At 47.2% G+C, this 20,874-nt stretch overlaps 1 protein-coding gene across 1 annotated transcript in view; it reads left to right on the top strand.

The window, feature by feature from the left end:
* Positions 1-1,262: 1,262 nt before the first annotated feature.
* LOC8038984 (putative phosphoenolpyruvate synthase) overlaps positions 1,263-20,874 on the top strand; it is a 104,572-nt gene continuing 84,960 nt past the window's right edge. Inside the window, exons 1-3 of the mRNA XM_042290813.1 lie at positions 1,263-1,487; positions 17,921-18,075; positions 19,821-20,107. Coding sequence (XP_042146747.1) covers positions 1,382-1,487; positions 17,921-18,075; positions 19,821-20,107 — 548 coding nt within the window. The 5' untranslated portion in view covers positions 1,263-1,381. The remainder of the gene's footprint in view (positions 1,488-17,920; positions 18,076-19,820; positions 20,108-20,874) is intronic.

The following is a 20,874-nucleotide window of genomic DNA, read 5'->3' as shown; positions in this document are numbered from 1 at the left end:
CTGATTACATTGTTTGTTATCTTTTTTTTGTCAACGCTACCACAACTAGAACGCAACTAGAACGAGCGTATTATTTGTAATTTGTTATTTAGCTCTCATTAACAAAGTGTACTTTTCCTATTATTAATTTCCCTAATTTTTTATTATTTATTTACACTGCCAACTGCACTCGCAAATTAGCGAAATGTAAAAAATAAAACATCAATAACCAGAGTAAAAAAATAATTTAAAGACAACGAAAGTTCTTACATCACATAGCGTATGATATGGACATGATAAGGGTTTAACCGCTGAAAAAACTTTCAGCCTTTCCACTCTGATGAAGAAGGAAGACCAGCGAAGCTGTACTATGGTGGGAATGAAGAAATGGCCGGCCGCAAGTCGGCAAGACAGAGTGGAAATGCTCGAAAGGTTTCCGTCATCTATGAGCGACGGTGGCAACCAGACAACCAGCAAGCCGGTTGCCTGGTTGACGCCGTCCCTCATAGTAGGCGATAGCTGTCCAAAGTTCTGTGTCATCAATTGTTTGCTGACGGACACGATATCCTGGGGAAACTAGCCCTTAACAAAAAAACAAAATTCGTTTCGTGTTTTTTTTTTCTTTTACATTTTCATCATACAAAAGACAGCCTGAAGACATTGTCTGAAAAGTGTTCCTTTCTTGAATCGATCACGTTCGTCATACAAGAACTGCCGCAGGCATGTTCGAATTAAGAAAGCATAATTCGAACACTGCATGGGGCGTGTGCTCAAATACTTCTGTGATCGTGTCTCCCAGCGCGCACCGTGTCTTTTTATGATGCCGTATGAATGATCCTTTTGGCTACGCGTTCTATTGAGAAGAAAAAAGCTCGTCCTTTCGTCGCTGACATACACTCAATTCCCCTCGATTTGTGCGATTGGCAGTATGCCATCGGAGCAATAACTCCTCAGAGCCTCCGCCGAGATCGCCATATACGCAGCTCAACGCGGACGAGACGCTTTTGACTCGCTTATTTGGAGCGAGCCACCTCATTGAGCATGGACGCCCGTCGGGGACCACGGACTGCAGACCAACCTCGAATGCGAGCGATGCTATCTCTCCGAACTCGAAAACCGAAGCCGATAAGCGTGGACACGCGAACTTGTTAGCCCGGAACCTTCTGCGCGGATGTTCGAAAGGTAAAATCAGTGCGCCTTATTTGCGCTGGCAAAACAAAGGGTAGCCGTTGCCAGACGGATAAGATCGCTGATATTGGAGTCAGAGTAGGGAGCAAGGCGGTGATCATTCGCGCTTTCGGAACAGCTACGCGAACGGCGTGACGCGAGCGTGGGAGGACTCCGTGAGTCTTGATTTCGTTTGTGATTTTTGTCTGTGGCAGTGCCGACGCCGATCAAAGCGATGCTCGTCGCCCTGCTGCTTATCTTGGGAGCAGTGGTACTCTGGTACGGATTCGCAGCTTCCTTCCTGCACCTTGTGGTACACTCCTGGCTACCGGGACCCGGTGGTGAGTCGTTGCAGCCGCAAGAGATGTCTCGAACGCCTGAAGCACCGTGATGGATCATCGTGGGCTCTCCCGGCTTGAAGGGAGACTTCTAAAAGCTTCTGAGTGCATACTTTCTCGTCGTACACTGTATTTATCAGTTTAGTCAGTGAGATCGGGCACGAGGAACCGTGGCTCGACGATGAAGTAGACACAGTGCCAAAATGGCTTCCTTCTTACATCTGGTACCGCGTGACAATTAGAGCACGATACCGATCACCCTCCCCGTTGATTGAACGGATTAAAGAATTATAAGTTCAGTGATTGGCATTTCGAGTGAATCGCCGAGCAGTCCACATTCAGGATTTCCTTGAGTGTACGTGTTCCATCTTTCCTGGCGAAATGTTTGTTTCGTGGTGGAACACCATTCTTGCTTCAACTCTCAAAAGGCCCCTGAGTGGATACCGCACTGCGATGCACTCTCAGAACGACAATCATTGGCTTGCTTTGAATAATTTGAACGAAATCAACCGGTGGGAAGTGCTATCGATATTGTGCTCCAACGTGCGGTCTCCGTGGCAGAAGTGATCGAAGCCTTTACGTCACTAAAATTAGATTTAAAAGAAAAAAAATGGGTTGTGTGTACGTTTAAACAGCCTCTTAGTCTGCCTCAACGGGCGACGAGTCTCCCCGCTGTAGATGAGAAATTTATCCAGAGCAGTACAACCGCTAGCCTGGGGTCTTTAACGTGCACCACGCAGTAATGATACACGACCGCACTCCGGTACGATGTTCATCTAGATCGAAACGCGCAGGTGTGGGGATTCAGCCTAGGATCCTGGGTTCTGCAGCGCGAGCTTTCGCTCCACGTGCCCCGAGCTGGTGTGCGCTAGCCCACTCGACCACCGATCCCCCCGGGACTTATGGCGAATTTCACAGGTCGTTCTTGAGCGCGCCGGGATCGACTTTTCTGGAGCGAGCCTATTTCATTGGGCGATCGGGATCGAGACCGACGTGTTTAATTGGTCGTTTTGAATTAGCTCCCGCTCCAGATCTCGATCTGGATCCGAGAAAAGTCGCTCCCACGATTTCGGCGGATTCAACCGGAAGCCAGCCGGGCCAGCCCTCGGCGCACACACGTGACTTCCTTTTTCGTGGGGCATCTCGCCTGATCTCGCCCATCTCACCTCAGAAGAAGGAGAAGCACGTCGCGGGCTGGGCTCCTAGATTGTCTCGACATCAGAAGAATTCGTAATGGCCGCTTGCTTACCCGTTGGCTCGACAGCCGGTTCGTTTTCCAGGAAGGAGAAGAGAAGATATTTTCCGCGCTACGGGCATTCCGGCAATCTTTGCTAGAAGCGCCTGAGCCATTCCTGCCCCTCGTGCGTCGAACACGTGTTAGCGCCGTGATTGCGGAAACGTCTTCGAAACGACCGCGGCGGCCGCGGAAAGGGAATTCTCGGGCAGTTGAATGACGGTAAGGCATCCGCCGGTCCCGGAGCAGTGGTCATGTTCCACTGGGAATCCGTAGGCGGCGCGACCCCGTTCGGATCGTGTGCTCCAGTCCGGATCTGATCAACTGATCCCGGCGCGCTCCAAAACGCCCAGTGGAATTCGCCATTAATTTCCACTGGAGCACAATATTGACTATCGCTCTCGTTGAGTGAACTTATCTAAAGGAGGACCAATTTTTTGTGTTCAAATAAACACGCGACGCAGTCTCGTATATAGAAACTTCTGAATAGAGGTGTGTAAACAGAGCAATAGTGCATTAGTTTTTTCAAGTAGAGCTGCGTCATCATTATTTTCCAGTGTGGAAGGGAATACACAGATCTATGTAGTCTCATCCTTACTCTCTTTAATTCGAGACACTCTTCGCACAAAGTTCCTGCGATTCTTGACCTTACTATAATGAACTTAAGCGGGTTGGTGAAGACGATTTGAAAAACGCGTAAGATTGAACAATAAAAACATGTCGGGACGAAGACAGACAGTACAATTCTTTCAACTAGCAACCGATATTTAATGATGCCACCCTCAATGCGTCAATCCTTCCCTTCTCTGACCCCAAAATCCCTCGGGAAAAGGAAGAAGAAACCCGGGAGAAATAAGAATTTGTTGAGGAAGAAGAGAAAAGAAGTACAAATTGAATTTATTGTTTATTTTTACGTTCAGTTCAACTCATGCACAGTCATACCTAGTCCGGCGCTACCCTACACTCAACATATAGCGGCTTGACTATTTTTATTTTTTTCTAATATATTAGTAACGTTTAATTAGAATTTTATTCCGGTAGTTCGTTGTTTACTCCAAATACTTTTTTGAATGTAACTTTTTGAAGGTACAAATCGTTTCCAACACGTTATACAAGCGAATGCGAAAAAAAGGAAAAAAAAACAAATAAGCTTGAATATTTGTTGTTATTTTTAATGAAGAGGAAGACTCCAGGTTATTTCATGAATAACCTATGAATCCCAGGACATGGCGAGTTCGAAGAATTTTGTTATCGATTCGCAGCCGATAAGTTATCGGCATTAGGCGATAAGAACGCAGAAGAACCGATCAGGGGGGCAAAAAGCATGAACCTCATGCGCTTCTTACGCTGTTGGCAGCTATCAAAGTTTTCTTTTCCCCTAATTTTGTAATTTTTAGCTTCACAAGCACAAATAGAGCCACTATGAACTACGCTTCGAGTAGCGGCACTCTGTTCCCCGAAATTGTTGTGGGCGCCCCCATCTTGGTGCTTATGGCAGAGGAGACGCAACTGCTGATCGTCATGATTCAAAAGTGCAACTACTTCAGCATTAGATTCGGTGTAAGGAAACTCGTGTGATACTGCTTTGCCTTGTCGCGAGCTGTTGAAACATTTGTGGAGGACAGAAAAACGTTTCCTGTGATTTTTTATAAAGATTCAGATAACTGGCAACCATGATTTTTAAGGCACAAGATTTTTAATAACGAAAATGAGATTAGAAGACTAGTCGAAATTATCTCAGGAGAATTGAATAACGTACAACTAACTAACAGCTCTGGACAGGCGGGACAGGGAGATATTGGGACTCCCTCCCGCGTGGCTCCGGCCCAAAGTCTCAAACCTGTCCCCCAGTAGCCCCGGTGCTGAAGAAACGCCGACTAGGTTTGACAAGAGGAAAATCGGCGACTCCCTCGCCGGGGGGAAGAGGCGGGGAGTGATGTATTTAGTTTGTCATCCTGGTAATAGCCCACATTGCCTGGTGATAGTTACGAAATTGCAGGGGTTAAGCAAATTTTGGCTTAGAAGGGCGAAGGGAGGAGTCACACCTTTGGTTTTTTTAGTTTTTAGGCTAGGTGGCGCAAGGTATTCCGCCCGATCTAAAGGGTTCAGACGTTAGTATCGATCCATTCATCCATTCGATGGGTAAGTGTCGTTATTTTGAAGCTCTTATTTGGCAGCACTAGGCGCAAGTAGGCACGCTTCAGCACTTGGCACTAGGCACGCTTCGGAGTAACGACACTTACCTATCTTGTGCCTTAAAATCATGGTTGCCAGTTATCTGAACCTCTGCATGAAATCACACGAAACGCTTTTTCGTCCTCCACAAATGTTTAAACAGCTCGCGGCAGAGCAAAACAATATTACATGAGCTTCCTAACACCGAATATAATGCCGAGGTAGTCGCACCTTTGAATCATGACGATCGGCAGTTGTGTCTGCGCTGCACAAATACCGAGATGGCGGCGTCCACAACAATATCGGGGGACAGAGTGAGCTCATCTAGGCACAACCAAGCTCAAGGTGACGTAATCAAGGTCACGTTACGCCCGTGGCTCAAGTGGGTCACATATTCAAGGTCACGTTAATGCTTGTGGCTAAAGTGCCGGTCGCCTAAGCACCGGTGACCTGGCGTCATTGACGACGTCCTCAACGTCGTCCTTAATGTCGTCCTCTACGACGACGACCTAGATGCCGTCCTTGAGGTCGTCCTAGAGGTCGTCCTTGATGCCGTCCTTGTCGTCGCCCTCAACATCGTCCCAGACGCCGTCTTTGGCGTCCTTCTTGAAGTCGTCCGAAAGGTTGTCTTCGCCGTCGTCCTGTACGTCGTCCTAGAGGTCATCCTAGACGTCACTCTTGACGTCGTTCTTTAGGACGTCGTCCTCGACGTCGTCCTCGATAAGTGCAGGGCATATTACAACCATTTCATCGCCGTACCGTTTTCTTTCTTAATTGTTTTCACTAACGATGTTCCTGTAAAGCCACCGCATTTCATCACGTTTGGTCGAATGATTTCGTTCGTGTAATTTTTTCTTCACTGTTTTCTAAGGCAAACTCACGCAAGTCACTGTGGTCTCAGGATCATCCCTCATCGCTCTTTCTTTCCCATGCTCGGCAAAGTCAAACCTCGCGCGCGCCCAGATAGGCAATCATTCTTCCGAAGATAAGCTGCTCCCGTTCCAGTCTTCCAGACAAAGTCTCGCCTGTATATATCGAGCCATTTGCGCCATCCTCCCACCTTCTTCACGCTCGGCTATTTTAAAACAATCTCTTTACTGTAATTTTTTAAAGATTACATTTGGTGTTGGTCGAAAGCGACTGCACTGGCTCGGTGGGTCGTGTGTATGCTTATAGAGCATAGAACTTAATCTCCCTCAACGTGCGACTTGTCTCCGGCTGTAGATGAGCGATTTACCCAGTGCAGTACAACCGCTAACCTGGGGTCTTTAACCTGCACCAAGCAGTTGTGATACACGACCGCACCCATGTATGCGACGCTCATCCAAATCGAAACGGGCAGCAGGAGTGGGGGGTGACGCCCTGGCTGGGTTTATCTAAAACCACAATCTCGCTGCTCGTACTTCGTAGAAAATACACAGCCTTCGCTGAAGACACGATGACAGATTGATCTGCGGAAGCGCCTCACGCATGTTCGAAGCACACGTATTTGCTTCGCACATTTGCGTGCTTCGAGCATACGGTTTTACAGAGGCACCACTCAAACCAAATACTTGAAAAAATATCGTCCGCCGTCCCGGTGTTCTCAGGATTCGATGCTGGATCCGCTGCGTGCGAAGCGGGCGCATTACCTCAAAACTAAGCCGCAGATTTTTTTTCTTGCAAAACGTTTATTTACAGTTTATACGCGAATATTAACTATATATATCACCCAATGGAGAAAAAAATTCCGCCGCGTTCTTCCCAATCGCCTTTATCGGCATTTAATGAGCACACACTTGCGTATGGGTCTCGTGCGGACATATACGTAACGCGTTACTAGTAACGAGTAACTTTTACCTAGTTCCTTTTTTGGCAACCAATAACGTATTCAGTTTTTTTTTTTTTTTTAAAGGAACGAGTAACGTATTAGGCTACGTTTATGGTCAAGTAACGAGTAACAATATTTCGTTATTTTTGCGGGGTAACTTGCACAGCACTGCTCAAAGAGCCTCGTTTTAATACTTGACTGAGTATGTGTCCATTGCGACAAAGGCAGATGTGCAACACGTCAGCCGAACTCTACAGCTGGGAATGTCCTTCACCCAGCGAGCACAATAGGGTTCGTTGGTTGAACCTTCTAGAATCGTCAGACCGAATGTAAACACGGAGGTTGCCAACACAGATAAGCGCAGGACCCATTGTCAACTTGGAACTTTAGAAACAGAGAGAACAAAAAAGAGAGCAGGTTCACTAGCTCCTGAAGCTCAACACTGCCGTTCCTTCGAGCGCGTCAGTAGAACGACTCTTCTGTGTAGCCGGAGATGTATTCTCAGCGGAGCGGGGAAACATAACTGATGAAAACTTCCAGAGGCAGCTACTGCTTAATTGAGGAGTTTCAGCGAATATAGGGGGCGCACCGATCGATCCAACATGGCGGACAAGAGGGGGATAGATTTGCGACGCCCGTAGACCGGTAGCATATAAATAGAACAAAGCGTGTCGTTCTCTGTTTGTTGCCGTGTGCGAGACGATCATCATTTCAACCAAGACCTACCGTGATGCTTCAGATGAAGTGTTCAAGCCAATCGAAGGCAAGAAATCTTGCCATAGTCAAGATATGTGTGCAAGTGTTCGACGTGAGCTCTCACGCTGGTGCAGCTGTCATCAAGTTGAACCGAATGTACGCGGGTTCAAAGAAAGGTAAGTACATATCAACAATGTTCGCGCGTTGAAACTATGACGCGTACTTCATCTAAAACTAAACTTATCGATCTGCGGCTACAAACATTTTTGTTGACGTTGCTTAGATGATGTAACCATTCAGGCCTCGCATTAAAAGGTGTTGCGAACTCTTCGGTTGTTCTAGTTAATTCTGCTAAAAAGCGGTTGGATCGAAAGTATGACAACTACAGCATAAAAAAAGACGATTGAGGTCTCTATCCTGCGTTTTATGTATCGAAACATCGGTATCCTTGGTGTTATAATGCGATCAGCTGGTCGCCGATCGTCGTGTTTTCACGCATAATGTAAACAATCCCCGGAAGCGCCAATCTCATTTCGATGTGCTTGTGCACCCCTACAAGCCTCTTTTTGGCTCTTGTGGAAAGCTTTATTGTAATAGCAATAGTCTCATCGGTCATTCGAGTTGTATGTGCCACGGTGATATCTGCTGTGTGTGATCTGCTGACAAACAAGTCTGTATTAAATGCGAGGAGGAGAACGAAGGTAAAGCTTTTTTAGCTGTTTTCTTTTTACAGAACAGGGCAAAGCTTCTAATACAAGAGCAACCTAAGCTGATATTTGAGTGTGCTCAAGAATGAATTGCAAAAGGTGCTTATGCTAAGTGGTAGATGTATGCAGCTGATTTTCTGTTTGCTTCTGCATTGTAAATTGGAAGACATATATCATCAAAAGACATGTGTCATTTTCAAAATGTCTTTTATTAGGGCAAATAGGTTTTCATACACAACCGAAGACTCGCAACACCATTTAATTCGAGGCCTGAATGGTTACATCATCTAAGCAACGTCAACGAAAATGTTTGTAGCCGCAGACCGATAAATTTAGGTTTAGATAAGTATGCGTCATAGTTTCAGCATCAAACACGCAACATTGTAGATAGGCACCTTTCTTATGACAACTGCACCAACGTGGGAGAGCCCACGTCGTCGAACACTTGCGCACGTATCTTGACTATGGTATGGCAAGATTTCTTGCCTGAAGTGAAGATCATCTCGCTACTACTAGCTACGACCACCCACCGCAGCGATGCAGGCATCGAAGGGGCGCAACGCAGTCAGTCGCCGTCACCCGACGCTGCTCGTTTGGCATTCACGGCTTTCCGCCCAGGTGCTTCGTTTGTACTTGGCACCGAGTGTTATTTTCTGTGCTTGTGTGTGCTCAGTGGCTGGATATGGGCCTCAAGAGCAGTTCTTCAGGCTCAATAGCGTTCGCCGAAGAACTTCTGAAGAAAATGCCACCCAGGAAAAAAAGCACGAAGACGCAACGCATCAGCTTGTCAGACTATGCACTGGGCGCGGAAATCGGGCCCTGCGAATTATACACCAAATGCAAACGATCTAAACAAAACAAAAACATTTTTAGGCTCAAATTGGCTTCTGCGGACTGTACACTTGGACACTGGTGCCTGTTATTATGCATTGTATATTCACATGCTGTTTGTTGTGGCTTGAGAGTGCCTCCCTGTACAGATGCAGAGGGGTCCACTGAACCTTTAAATAAAGATATTTAAGCACATCTAGATGCAATGTCCCTTGAAGCCAGATGGTCAGGGAAAAGGTGTGCCATTACCTAATTTGCCAACATCACACCAATGGTCATGATCAAAACTCACCGAGTCAATGGGCAGTTTTCCACCACAATATTTATTGCCGTGTAATCACCAATTTGGTCCATTAAAAGTCTTGAGCCTGTAGCCTATAGCACATCCATTCTGGATCTGCAAAGCTTATGCTGTAGACATGCATCATCACATGAGCATGTTTCTTATCAATCTTAAACGTAAAACGCTAGTTATGCAACGAAATCCCCATATCATCACATTTTTAGCAAATTGAATGGTCCCACCTGTCATACTGTTAGCTTTGGAAGTAAACCAATTCACAATACCACCAGTAGCATACATCGTGCCAAGCATTAGTGCCGCATGTGGCACAAAAATGTCCTAACTAGGGAAGCAAACTTAATCGATCGTGTTGATTAAAGCACTCAAGTACGGGCGAAATTATCAATCAAAGAAGGTCACTCGAAAGGGAAGTTTTCTCGCTGAACGAATATGACTTTTTATTGGGCGTTCCGCAATGTAAGGCCGAAGACATTCACTCCGTGATCGGTACAGAAGCATTTTCAATCGGTCGTGCGTGCTAAAAACAACAACAAAAACAAAGGAGGATTAGAAACGCGATAGATTCGCCTTTGCACGGAGTACTTACACTCAAAATCATGTCAACATAAAGCGACTATGGCCCCCTTTGCTAGCTGGCAATCTTAAAATTTATCCGTGTAGTCGTCGCACCCGTGCACCAACCGAAAGCGTTGCTGCAAGCCCCTCCGCCGTCAACTTTGAGTCGCTGTCAAGTCTGAAGAACTCTGCTCTATGAGGTCCATATCCAGCCACTGAGCACATACACAAGCACAGGGAATAATACTCGGTTCCAAGTACAAGCGAAGAACCGGGGGCGGAAAGCCCTGAATGCCAAACTACCTGCGTCGGGCGACGGCGACTGACTGCGTAGTACACAGGTTGCGCTCCTTCGACGCCTGCATCGCTGCGGCGGGTGGTCGTAGCTAGTCGTAGCAGTTCATGTCATCTCTGTTGCTCGTACCGGAACACTAGAGCCGCGTAATATTCTTGCTGCCGAAGTTTATAAGCCTACGTTCGCGGCCAACGCATTTACACAAAGCCAACGCCCAGCGAACCTATCCCCCTCGTTCTCTTTCGGCGACCGGCCGCCAGGACGGTGACACCGTCGCTGAAACTCCTCAATTGCAACGACTACTGAAAAGAAAACAATAAAGAATGAAAAAAAATGCAGTTGTGTATTTGATCATCAAAGTAACGAGAAAAGCAACTATAGTTACTTTTGAAGTACAGTAACGCCTTCCTTTTGAGAATCAGTAACTAGTAACGTATTTACTACTTTTGAGCGAGTAACGAGCAACGCTATTTAGCTCCTTTCTTTGGGATAGCGTGCACGTGTCTGGTCTCGTGTAGCGCCCGCTATATGGCCACAGTTGCTGTAACGTCGCCATAAAAAGTATTGTCATTCTTAATTAATTCCAAACTTCCTTGTTAAAGCTAAAACCTTTGGGTAGGTGGCGCAAGCCTCCGCCCGATTAAAAAGGTTTAGCCGTTTCCATCTAGCCAATACCACCTGGGACAGAGTTCTTTGACCTGGAAGCCAAGACATGCACCCTGCAGGTTAAGTCATCGATATCGGATCTCTGAGCGCCACCCCAAGCGGCAAACGCGCTGAAGCTTGACGAAGGTACGGCGCAAAGTGGCAGTTAGTGCCTCTTGGCCCGCTTGTCATGATACGTTGGAAGACGTGCTGTCGGCGACGCTGACCGGCCTCGCAGTCCGTCGCAGGAAGAACAGTGAGGTGCGTGCTCGTGAGAACGAAGCCAAGAGACTATACGCCGTCAAGGCCCCATGGTGCGTGAACCCGACGGCTATGCTCAACGACTTTGCCTCGACGTGTCGCGTGCTGCTTTAGCTCTGACTATACTGTGAATTCACTCAGGACTGCTAATCTTTAAAAATAAAACAAAAAAAAAACAATAGACCGATTTCGCCAGCCAGTTTGACTACGTCACCGCTGCTGCAATGCATGTCTTTCTGCACGTGCGTCAACATCGCTAGAGCTCTGCGCGTGTAGAGCGCGAGACGGCACGAGCCCTCTCGTGCACCGCCGTTTGCCGCCTGTGAACTATACTTCTTTTCACCTTATGTGCGAGCGAAGGCAAGCTGGAAGCGCGAGCACGAAAGCTCCATGCGTTCAGGCTTTGCTCGAGCGCGCGAGCTGGGGAGAAACGGAAAAAAACGCTGGTCTCGCGCTTCTAGCTTTGGCTTCGCTCGCAGATAAGGTGAAACGAAGTATAAAGTTATGGCGGCGTCACGCAAGCGCTGAACGCTTGGTGAGATCGGTATATTGTGTGAAACGTATGTCATATGAGGAAGAAACACACCTCAAAGAGTGTGTTTTGCATGTTGTATTAATAGTATTACCGTTGCTTCAGGGCATTCTCGGTTATAAAGTGAAGCTGACAAGGCGACGACGTTGTTAGTTGTTTCTGCCTCCGGCATGCTATTCGTACGCCCGAAAAATCCCGTGTTTTCAATAGCCTCACGTGTTTTTTTTTTTTTTTGTTTTTTTTTTATTTAAGGATTTTTTCCTCACGGCGACAAAGCCATGTACTTGTCTGCCATCAATAGTCGAAGGAAATTATCTTCGAAGATAAAAGATAAGAAATGGCACAAATAGAGTCTCACAAGCCCGTCAGGACGATGGACAGGTTCTTTGTTTTGCCGGGGTCACACTGCTCATGCATGATACAAAAGACAGTCTGCAAACACGAGTCACCGCAGTATCCGTGGTTCGAATGCCGGGTGCCTAGTTTCAACTTGAACTTATTGTCATGCGGCATTCGAAGCACGGATCTCACGGTGACTCGCGCTCGAATCAGGACTGTTTTTTGTATGATGTATAAGCAGTGTCTTAAAGGGACCATGAAATGATTTTAAAATCGAGTTTCATCCACCGCACGTCGTAAAAGGTGTGAAAAGAAACACAAAAACACAAAAATAGGGAGCCCAAAAAAATTATTTGCTATAGAACTTTTAAAAGAAAACTGGACTCTTTTGCGCCCTCCTTCCTTCGCCTGTTCACTACGATGCATACGCGGAAATGGAGCACGTCAGCCAAATCCAGGTCGCCTATTGGGTAAGAGCCTACCTCACCAGCACCGCGATCGTAAACAATAAATAGCCGGCGAATGTTTCCTAAAAGTTTTGTTAAATAATATTCAGATCCACATTTTGTAGCATAATTAGAGATGTGTGGCGAAAATTGCCAAATTTGATAATGCTGAGAGCCAAGCGCCATCTATCGTGTGGTAAACGAAGCAACTACTGCGCGTGCGCAGTAGGGCAGGGCCGCCAGTTACTTGGGTGACGGCGACCGACGAACATTTATTTTCTTTGTTTTCCTTCCTCTCAAAACTCTGACTGACTGAACGTTTATTTTTCTACGTGTTCTTCCCGCGCGTGCCGACTTCAAGCAGCAAGAAAACAGTACTTAAAACAGACCACGACGAACAAGAACGCTGGATTCACCGACTCCGACGAAGCGTATAGGCCTAGCAGGCATTCCGACTCGGCGCTGCGTTGCTTCGTCGCAAGACCGTCTGCCTACGACCGGCTGGCGTGCTGAATGGAATATGCCCGCGCGACCCTTGTGGACCTTTCCCGTATTATAGTTTGATCACTGACCTCAATTCTAGATTAAGAGGTGAGGAGGTCAATCTCTTCCCCTTGTTTTCCGAGGCAGTGTTGACGAACACTCGTCGAAAAGGGACTATCGTCGATTCTATCTTCTTGTTTTGTGTGATATAGAGCCGAAATAAACGCCGTATGGATTACCTTCGTAACACGGTATGTACACTTTGTTATTGGTATGCCATTTTTATTCTGACAGACTGCACGTCACTGTCGACCCCGGTCCAACCTTTCTTTGCCGAGTGTCGCGTCAGTATCGAGTTGCAATCGTAAAAGAACGGTCCCGAAGCGCTTACCAACAGCGCGAATACAAGACTTCCATCAAGCGCGCGCGTCCGCTCCGAGTGTAAACAGGTATTTACGTGGCTCTTGCTGACACTCGTAGTTCAAACGTATCTTTTTTAACGTCGGCTCGCTCCTGCATCTCCGAGGCCGCGAAAAACGCCATCTACGTCGCTTTGCAAACGACTGACACGGGCCGGCCCTTCTGCCAACGATGACGGGGTGGTTGACAAGACTCGCTGCACTTCCCAACAGGCATACCGGCGTATGGGACTAGTCCCATGCTGTCGCTGTAGCGCAACGTATCTCATTGAATTTCGCTCAGCTGCGATGCGGCGATGAGAGGCGCCGATTCAGGAAATACGTCGGTGACATCAGCGCAGTAAAACCTACCGGCGCACCCCAACTCGTTGCCGCTAACACTCCCATTCTCCTACTGCCGAGAGAACTTCCGGTTCCGGAAACGGTCTACGTCACGGCTTCTTTTGCGGTCAGTTGGAGAGAATGAAAAAGTCGATATTTCAATAATTTTTTGTGTAAAAGTTAATAAACCGAGACGAAAACGGATGCCTGTTCGGCATTCAGTGAACATTGACGGTTTAATGTAAAAGTTATCTGGAAAAAGTAAAAAGGTCATTTCATGGTCCCTTTAACATCCGCAAAATTTCCCACAGCTTGATGAGGACGGCCAATCGCTTCTACATTTTAATAGCTTTTTTTAGAGTGCGGCTCTTAGGCGCCCGTTTTCGGCTTCAGCGGCGTCGCCGTCGCCGTCGCCGTCGGCGTAACCGCGCGGTGCATTATGGGTAAATTTCCCCGCTAAATCTAGCGGAAACATTTCCCTACAAAATTTAGCAGAAAAATTTCCCCGCTAAATCTAGCGGAAAAATTTCCCCACTAAATCTAGCGGAAAAAGTTTCCCGCTAAATTTAGCGGAAAAATTTCCCCACCAAATCTAGCGGAAAATTTCCCCGCTAAATCTAGCGGAACAATTTCCCCGCTAAATCCAGAGGAAAAATTTCCCGATAAATCTAGCAGAAAAATTTCCCCACTGAACCTAGCGGAAAAATTTCCCTGCCAAATCTAGCGAAAAAATTTCCCCGCTAAATCTAGCGGAAAATCTGCCCGCTAAATCTAGCGGAAAAATTTCTCCGCTAGAACTAGCGGAAAAGTTTCCCCGGTAAATCTAGCGGAAAAATTCCCCCCTGAATCTAGCAGGAAAATTTCCCCGCTTAATCTAGCGGAAAAATTTCCCCGCTAAATTTAGCGGAAAAATTTCTCTGCTAGAACTAACGGAAAAATTCCCCCGCTAAATCTAGCGGGAAAAGTTCCCCGCTAACTCTAGCGGAAAAGTTTCCCCGATAACTCTAGCGGAAAAATTTCCCGCTAAATCTAGCGAGAAAATATCCCCGCTTAATCTAGCGGAAAAATTTCCCCGCTAAATTCAGCGTAAAAATTTCTCCGCTAGAACTAGCGGAAAATTTTCCCCGCTAAATCTAGCGGAAAAATTTCCCCGCTAATTCTAGCGTGAAAATTTCCCCGCTTAATCTAGCGGAAAAATTTCCCCGCTAAATCTAGCGGAAAAGTTTCTCCGCTATTGTTTCTACACAGCAACCCCGACAGGTAAAACGTGGCGTGTTTGCGCTTTTTTGTTTCTTTTTTTTCTCGACAGTCGGAAACCTGCCGCAGTTTCGGGTTCATGTTTAAAACCGAAACCGATAGGTGTTGTCATTATTGAACATTTAAAAATTTTTCAAATGGTATACTCTCGTCAAACCACGTATATTAGGGAGTTTTCGTAGATCGTTTTCGCCGCCCCGCAAGGCCCTCCGCAACCCGCTACGATAGCGGGAACTCCACAGTCAAGGCTATCGGCACGCAAGCGCAGTAGCAACTTCTTCGTTGCGGAACGCTTAGCGGAGGAGGCAGCGCGGTCTACGAAAACTCCCTATTATACGAATACTTGTCTGCGGTGTGTGACCGATTTTCCCTTCTTACCTTTAGAGCGCAGCTCTCAGGCGCCCGTTTCCGGCTTCAGCGGCGTTGCCGTCGGCGTAACCGCGCGCGTTGCATAATGGGAATAATGCAAGCGGGCGTAACCAGGCGTTGCATTATGGGAAAATTTTACTACTAAATTTAGCGAGAAAATTTCCCCGATAAATTTAGCGGAACAATTTCCCCGCTAAATTTAGCGGAAACATTTCCCCGACCCATTTAACGGGAAATTTTCCCGGCTAAGTTTAGCGAAAAAATGTCCCTGCTAAATTTAGCGGTAAAATTTCTCCGCTGCAATTATTGGGAAGTTTTCCCGGCAAAATTTAGCGGAAAAAGCTTCCCGCTGAGTTTGGTGAAATATTTCCTCGCTAAATTTAGTGGAAAAATTTCCCCGCTGCATTTAGCAGGAAGTTTTCGCCGCTAAATTTAGCGGGAAAATTTCTCCGCTGCATATAACGGGAAATTTTCTCCTTAAATTTAGCGGAAAAATCTCCCCGTTAAATTTAGCGGTAAAATCTCCCCGCTAAATATAGCGGGGAAATTTTCACTAAATTTAGTGGTAAATTTAGCGAAAGTTTCACACTAAATGGGAGGGTAGCAAGAGAGGAGGAGGGGAGGGTACGGAGGGGGGGTAGGAGGGGCCTACCCTCCCCTCCTCCTCCTCAAAAGCTGCGCTCTTTTCGGCATTACAGAGAAATGCAAGTAAACGTTTTTTCTTTTTTTTATTGTGTGACCTAAATGAAATGACAATTAATTGGGGGTTGTGGGGATATTTATACAGCGTGTAGTTGGTCAGCCATTAAAGTTGCGACGAGTCACACGCTGTAGATGAGCAATTTAGCCAGTGCGGTACAACCGCTAGCCTGGGGTCTTTAACGTGCACCACGCAGTAGTGATACACGACCGCACGCCGGTACGATGCTCATCCAGATCGAAACGGGCAGGGGTGGGGCTCGAACCCAAGATCCCTGGGTTCTGCAGCGCGAGCTTTCGCTCCACGCGCGTCGAGCTGGGTGTGCGCTTTAACCCACTCGGCCACCGATCCCCCCTAAATGAAATGACACAACACCATTAGTCTGTTTTCTGTTAATTTTTATGTTTATAAAATACGCGTCTGCTTAAAATGCGTCTGCTTAAATTTTCTGTCTTTTGAGGGCATATCCTGGGCAGAGCGTCGCAGACTCTCAACTCGATCTCATAACTGCAATAATTTTTCCTGCAGCTTTAAGTGCCTCTGGAAAAAGGACAGCTTACAATATCGACACCATAAAACTGAATACAATAAAATGAGTTTCACTATATTCTGACTCGATGAGTTCTGTATTTTTTGTTGTTGTCCAAAGATAAGCAAACGGTTTATTAAGATACCATCCAGATGCCTTTTTTATTTACACTTGATCTTATAACGTAAAATGAATGCGCGGATTGCGAGTCGGATGTGGCTCTAAAATTTTTGGAGGCGGTTCAAATGCAGATACAAAGTATAATGGCCGGTTCACACGGGCAGCGAAGCGCTAATGTAGCGCTTCTCACGTGTCGTCCGCTACTTATTGTCTGGCATGAACAACAGTATTGACGGTGCGATACAAAGCTGATGAACGCTCCCGTCAGCACGCGCTTAGCGCGAGGTCAGCGCTACGCTTGTAGCGCTCCGCTACAAGCGTAGCGCTGTAGCGGAGCGCTACAAGCGTAGCGCTGACCTCGCGTGTTTCAACGTTGGATGTTTCAACGTTGGGGATGCGGTTCGGGTGCGGATGCCCAAACTTTTATCCGCGCAGGACTCTACAAATAAGATACTAGTGATAAAAGCCACAAGAAAACAGACGTACGATTTCATTTATTGTATTTCAAAAATCCTGAAAAAAAAGGCAGGTACTTTTATACCTAATGTTCTATACAATCCATGTAATGTAGAATTTACGGCCTGTTCATGCATACATCGCGTCGCTAAATGGATACGCGCTGAAACAGCGGTGACTTGAACGTAACTTAGTGCTGATTAACCGCTGTATCAATATTATAGCGCGTAGTCCACGCTGCATCTGCAAGGGCAGCGCTATTTCTAGCGCCAACTTAATCGCGCTGAAGTAGCGCTATGGTAGGTATGCGGAAACAGGCCTTTAAGGAGCGATTGTTTAAACCTGTTTAGAAGACGTTTAACTGCCTTTTAGGAAAGTGAAGACCATATTGTCTATTAATTGAGGTGTTCGGAACCTGAAAGCCACTAAGCGAAGATGACGCGAAAAAGAGGATTGTGCAGACAAAAACTGGCTAGGCCCCGCGGCCGAAATGTGAAATAAAGGAAGGGAAAATAACTACGCGCGAGGTTGGAGATGCCGATGCGTAAAGAGGGTAACTTCTCCGGTGGTGCAGTAGAACATTTCACATAATGTACGAGCAGTGTGATATGCGGATGACGATCTTTATGAACTGATCTCACCCCAGCGCGAGATATTGTTTTTAACACAGAATGGTGTTTATACGCTCAAGTTCCACGAGGATACCATTACGTCTAACCCCAGTGTCAGATTCCAGTCTTACATTTTACACATAATGCCCATAGGGTTCAAGAAATGTCATGGTGCCACGTGACACCATGGCATCAGGTGACGTCACACAGACATAGCATATTGTGCATCCGCGAGTTTATCAGATATGACGGAGACATGCGATTTTTTTTATTTATTTAGAGAGTGGGAACGAAAGTGTTGAAATTATTTCAAGTTAGGTTTCTTGTTTCTTTGCACTTAGGTGCCTCGTTCTGGCTCAAGTGGGCGCTGCTCAGGCTCCCGGTGGCCCGGTGCCGCCGGCGAGGCCGCTTCCAGTTCTACTCGTACGAGGACTACGACCCGTACAGCTACGGCGTGCTGCCGCCTCCCCAGGAGTCCGCGCTCGATGGCGTTCAGGTATGGAAGACTCCACAAGGGCTTTTACTGTTGTTTTTTGTCGTCCACATATCCCTGTACAAAGCTGGCAACATTGTTTGTTTCATCGACCAGCAAAGTTGGGCGTATACACAGTTCCAATAATCACCTTGTGCACTCTGCCGTCTTGGTCAATGGGGCTGTAGAATACCTTCTGAGCAGGCGCAATTGCTCTCTTCTATAGAATATCAGCGAAGTGTTTGCCCCCTCGTGTCCAGCGACGCCGGTGTTTAAGCACAAGGAAAGCTAACGGTCTAAAAATGGGGGCCCCAGAGAACACCCCAAAGGTCTTTCATTTTGAACTACACTCAAAAGACCTCTATAGTCCACCAAGCATGGGCTAGCGGTGTGGCGCACCAGGGACAACGAAACACTGTCATCTACAAGAAGGAGCTCATTCCTTTTGACACTCGGACGTCGCTGAGGCACCTTGCTGATTGACTTGACTTTAATCTTGACTGTCAAAGAAAGGCTAACGATAGAGGTGTCGAGTGCATCGCTCTGCAGTCTACAGCCGGAGGCTTCTATCTGACGCATGTGGTGCTCGTATTTGATCTCGTCCTATGCAAAATAGGGGCAATAAAGGCTGATTCACACACTTACTTTTAAATGCGGCCGAGTGTGACCGAAATTTGGATTTCAGAAAAAATAATGCAGGAGCTGTAGGCGGGACGCCACAATCTCTACAACACTGCTCGTAAGGCGATATCTTGAAGCGACGGCCGTATTTTTGGAAAACGAGGTTGAGATTTAACCAGGCCGACGAGGCGCGTGACGTGAAGATACCTTGTTTCCTCCTCTCTTCGCTTCGCTCCCTCTAGGCGGCGACGCGGAGAAGACGCGAGGCTGTTCCCTCTCCTTCTCGGAGAAACATGACGTGAACATTTCTGTCAAATGCGCCTCCTTTTCTTGAAAAATACGGTCATCCGTTCGAGATATGGCTGTATGAGTGATGTTTCGCTGTTTGTATCATCAGGCTGCACGCTTTTGCCGCGTGTTTTGTGGAATCCAGATTTCGGTTCAGCATCCCTTTAAAAACCGCTCATGACCATTTACGACGCGAGAACAAACTTGCGCCATGTATGTTCAAGGATTCCCTGGAGTGCTTGCGATATGCTTATATTTCCTAATATTTCACCCGTCATTATTTTACGGTGGGCTTGAATTAAGTGACTCTGACAATGTTATAACCGACAATTTCTCATAGAGAGTGCGTAAATTTCATCTCGCAAATGCTTCAAAATCTTCAGTCTATACTTACCTATGCACATTGAAAGTGTCACAAGGCATACCTGATTGTGCCAGTCAGCCAGTGGGGCCACTGTGGGAAACAGGCAGGCAGCCCTGCCACGAAGATGAAGGTGACCTCCAGCGGTCTGCAAAGACTATACTGTAGAGGCCACAAAAAATACTTGAGGACTGGTGCGAAAATAGGTTCACCGCAGGGGCCATTATGAGTTGCAGGGTCCCAGGCTTGAACACGAAGTCTGTCTAGACCGCACGTTCTAAAGGGAAACAGCCCCAATATAATCATCATAATAATCATAACAACCATCATCATCATCGCGGCCGTCGTCGTCGTCGTCGTCGTCGTCGTCGTAGTCTCATCATCGTCCTCATCGTCGTCATCATCGTCATCATCGCTGTTTCGTCGTAAGCAGTGGAAAGGCACTCGGTCACACTCCGATGCAACGGCGTCCGCCTCACGACGCCATGGGCCCTTCCAGGAGCACCCTGAAGATTCGACGCGATGTTCCCGGTCGGACGACCTCCTGCTGTGGGGCAGCAACGAGAAGGGAGACGTGATGGTGGCCCGAATACGACGCCGCGGGCGCAGCCGCACCGCCGAGCCCTGGCTGTACCTGCGCACGGCCGAAGGACAGAGCTACGTCCTCGACAGCGGCGTCGGCATCCCTGACCTGTCCGCCGGGACCATGTACGCTGCGGGGGGCTTGCGTCTCGAGCAGCTCGTGCCCATGCGCAGGTGGAGGGTGGCCTACAACGGCCTGCTCAGGTGAGCGCGCGTGCTTAGTACGCTATGTTGTTCGCAGTCCTGTACCATGGCAGCAAGATTCTCAGTGTGCACTTTCCGGCAAGAGCGGATCCAGAACTCCATTTTGGGGGAGGGGAGGGGGGGGGGGCGGAAAATTTGTAAGGATACTATTCTCCCATCCTTTCTTGTGCACCGGGTGTCGACCCATATCAAATTGTCCTCCGAGAAGGGGGGAGGGGGGGGGGGGGGTCAACTTTGTTTGAGGGAACGCGGCCGCCCTCGTCGCTCCCCCACCCCCCCTCCGTTGAATCCGCCCCTGTTTTCCGGTCGCTGAGATGCTACCTCCCGAATTGTTTGCGGGAGCTTCATAAATTTATATTTAGCTACAGCATTTATATCTTGCTTAAGCATCCTCTGAAAGACGTTGCTTGCACGCGTATATTTTCTAGAAGTCTAAAAAAAAAAAAAAAGACCCAAATCAACCTTGTACAGTGTGCCGTAAAAAAAAAAAAAAAGTAAACGCGCTTACGTGTTTACGCTTGAAATGTATCCCTGTGCAATTTACGAAAGAAACGAGGTTATAAAAGTGACCAGTAACATTTTCGCAGTGCTTGCACTAAACATCTTTTTTCAATTGATTCTTTTTTTTCTTTTTCGGAGGACTAGGCATAGCGACATTCCTACGCATATCCTAACGCTTTCCTAAGGATGCGCTATGGCTCCCGCAGACTCGCACAATTAAACTAGATCTCATGTATACTTCACCGCAATGCACTCAAGCTGCCGGT

Source organism: Ixodes scapularis, unplaced genomic scaffold (assembly GCF_016920785.2).
Source record: "Ixodes scapularis isolate PalLabHiFi unplaced genomic scaffold, ASM1692078v2 PGA_scaffold1__304_contigs__length_218370807, whole genome shotgun sequence".
NCBI lineage: Eukaryota > Metazoa > Arthropoda > Arachnida > Ixodida > Ixodidae > Ixodes > Ixodes scapularis.
This window is presented reverse-complemented; position numbering and strand designations above follow the sequence as displayed.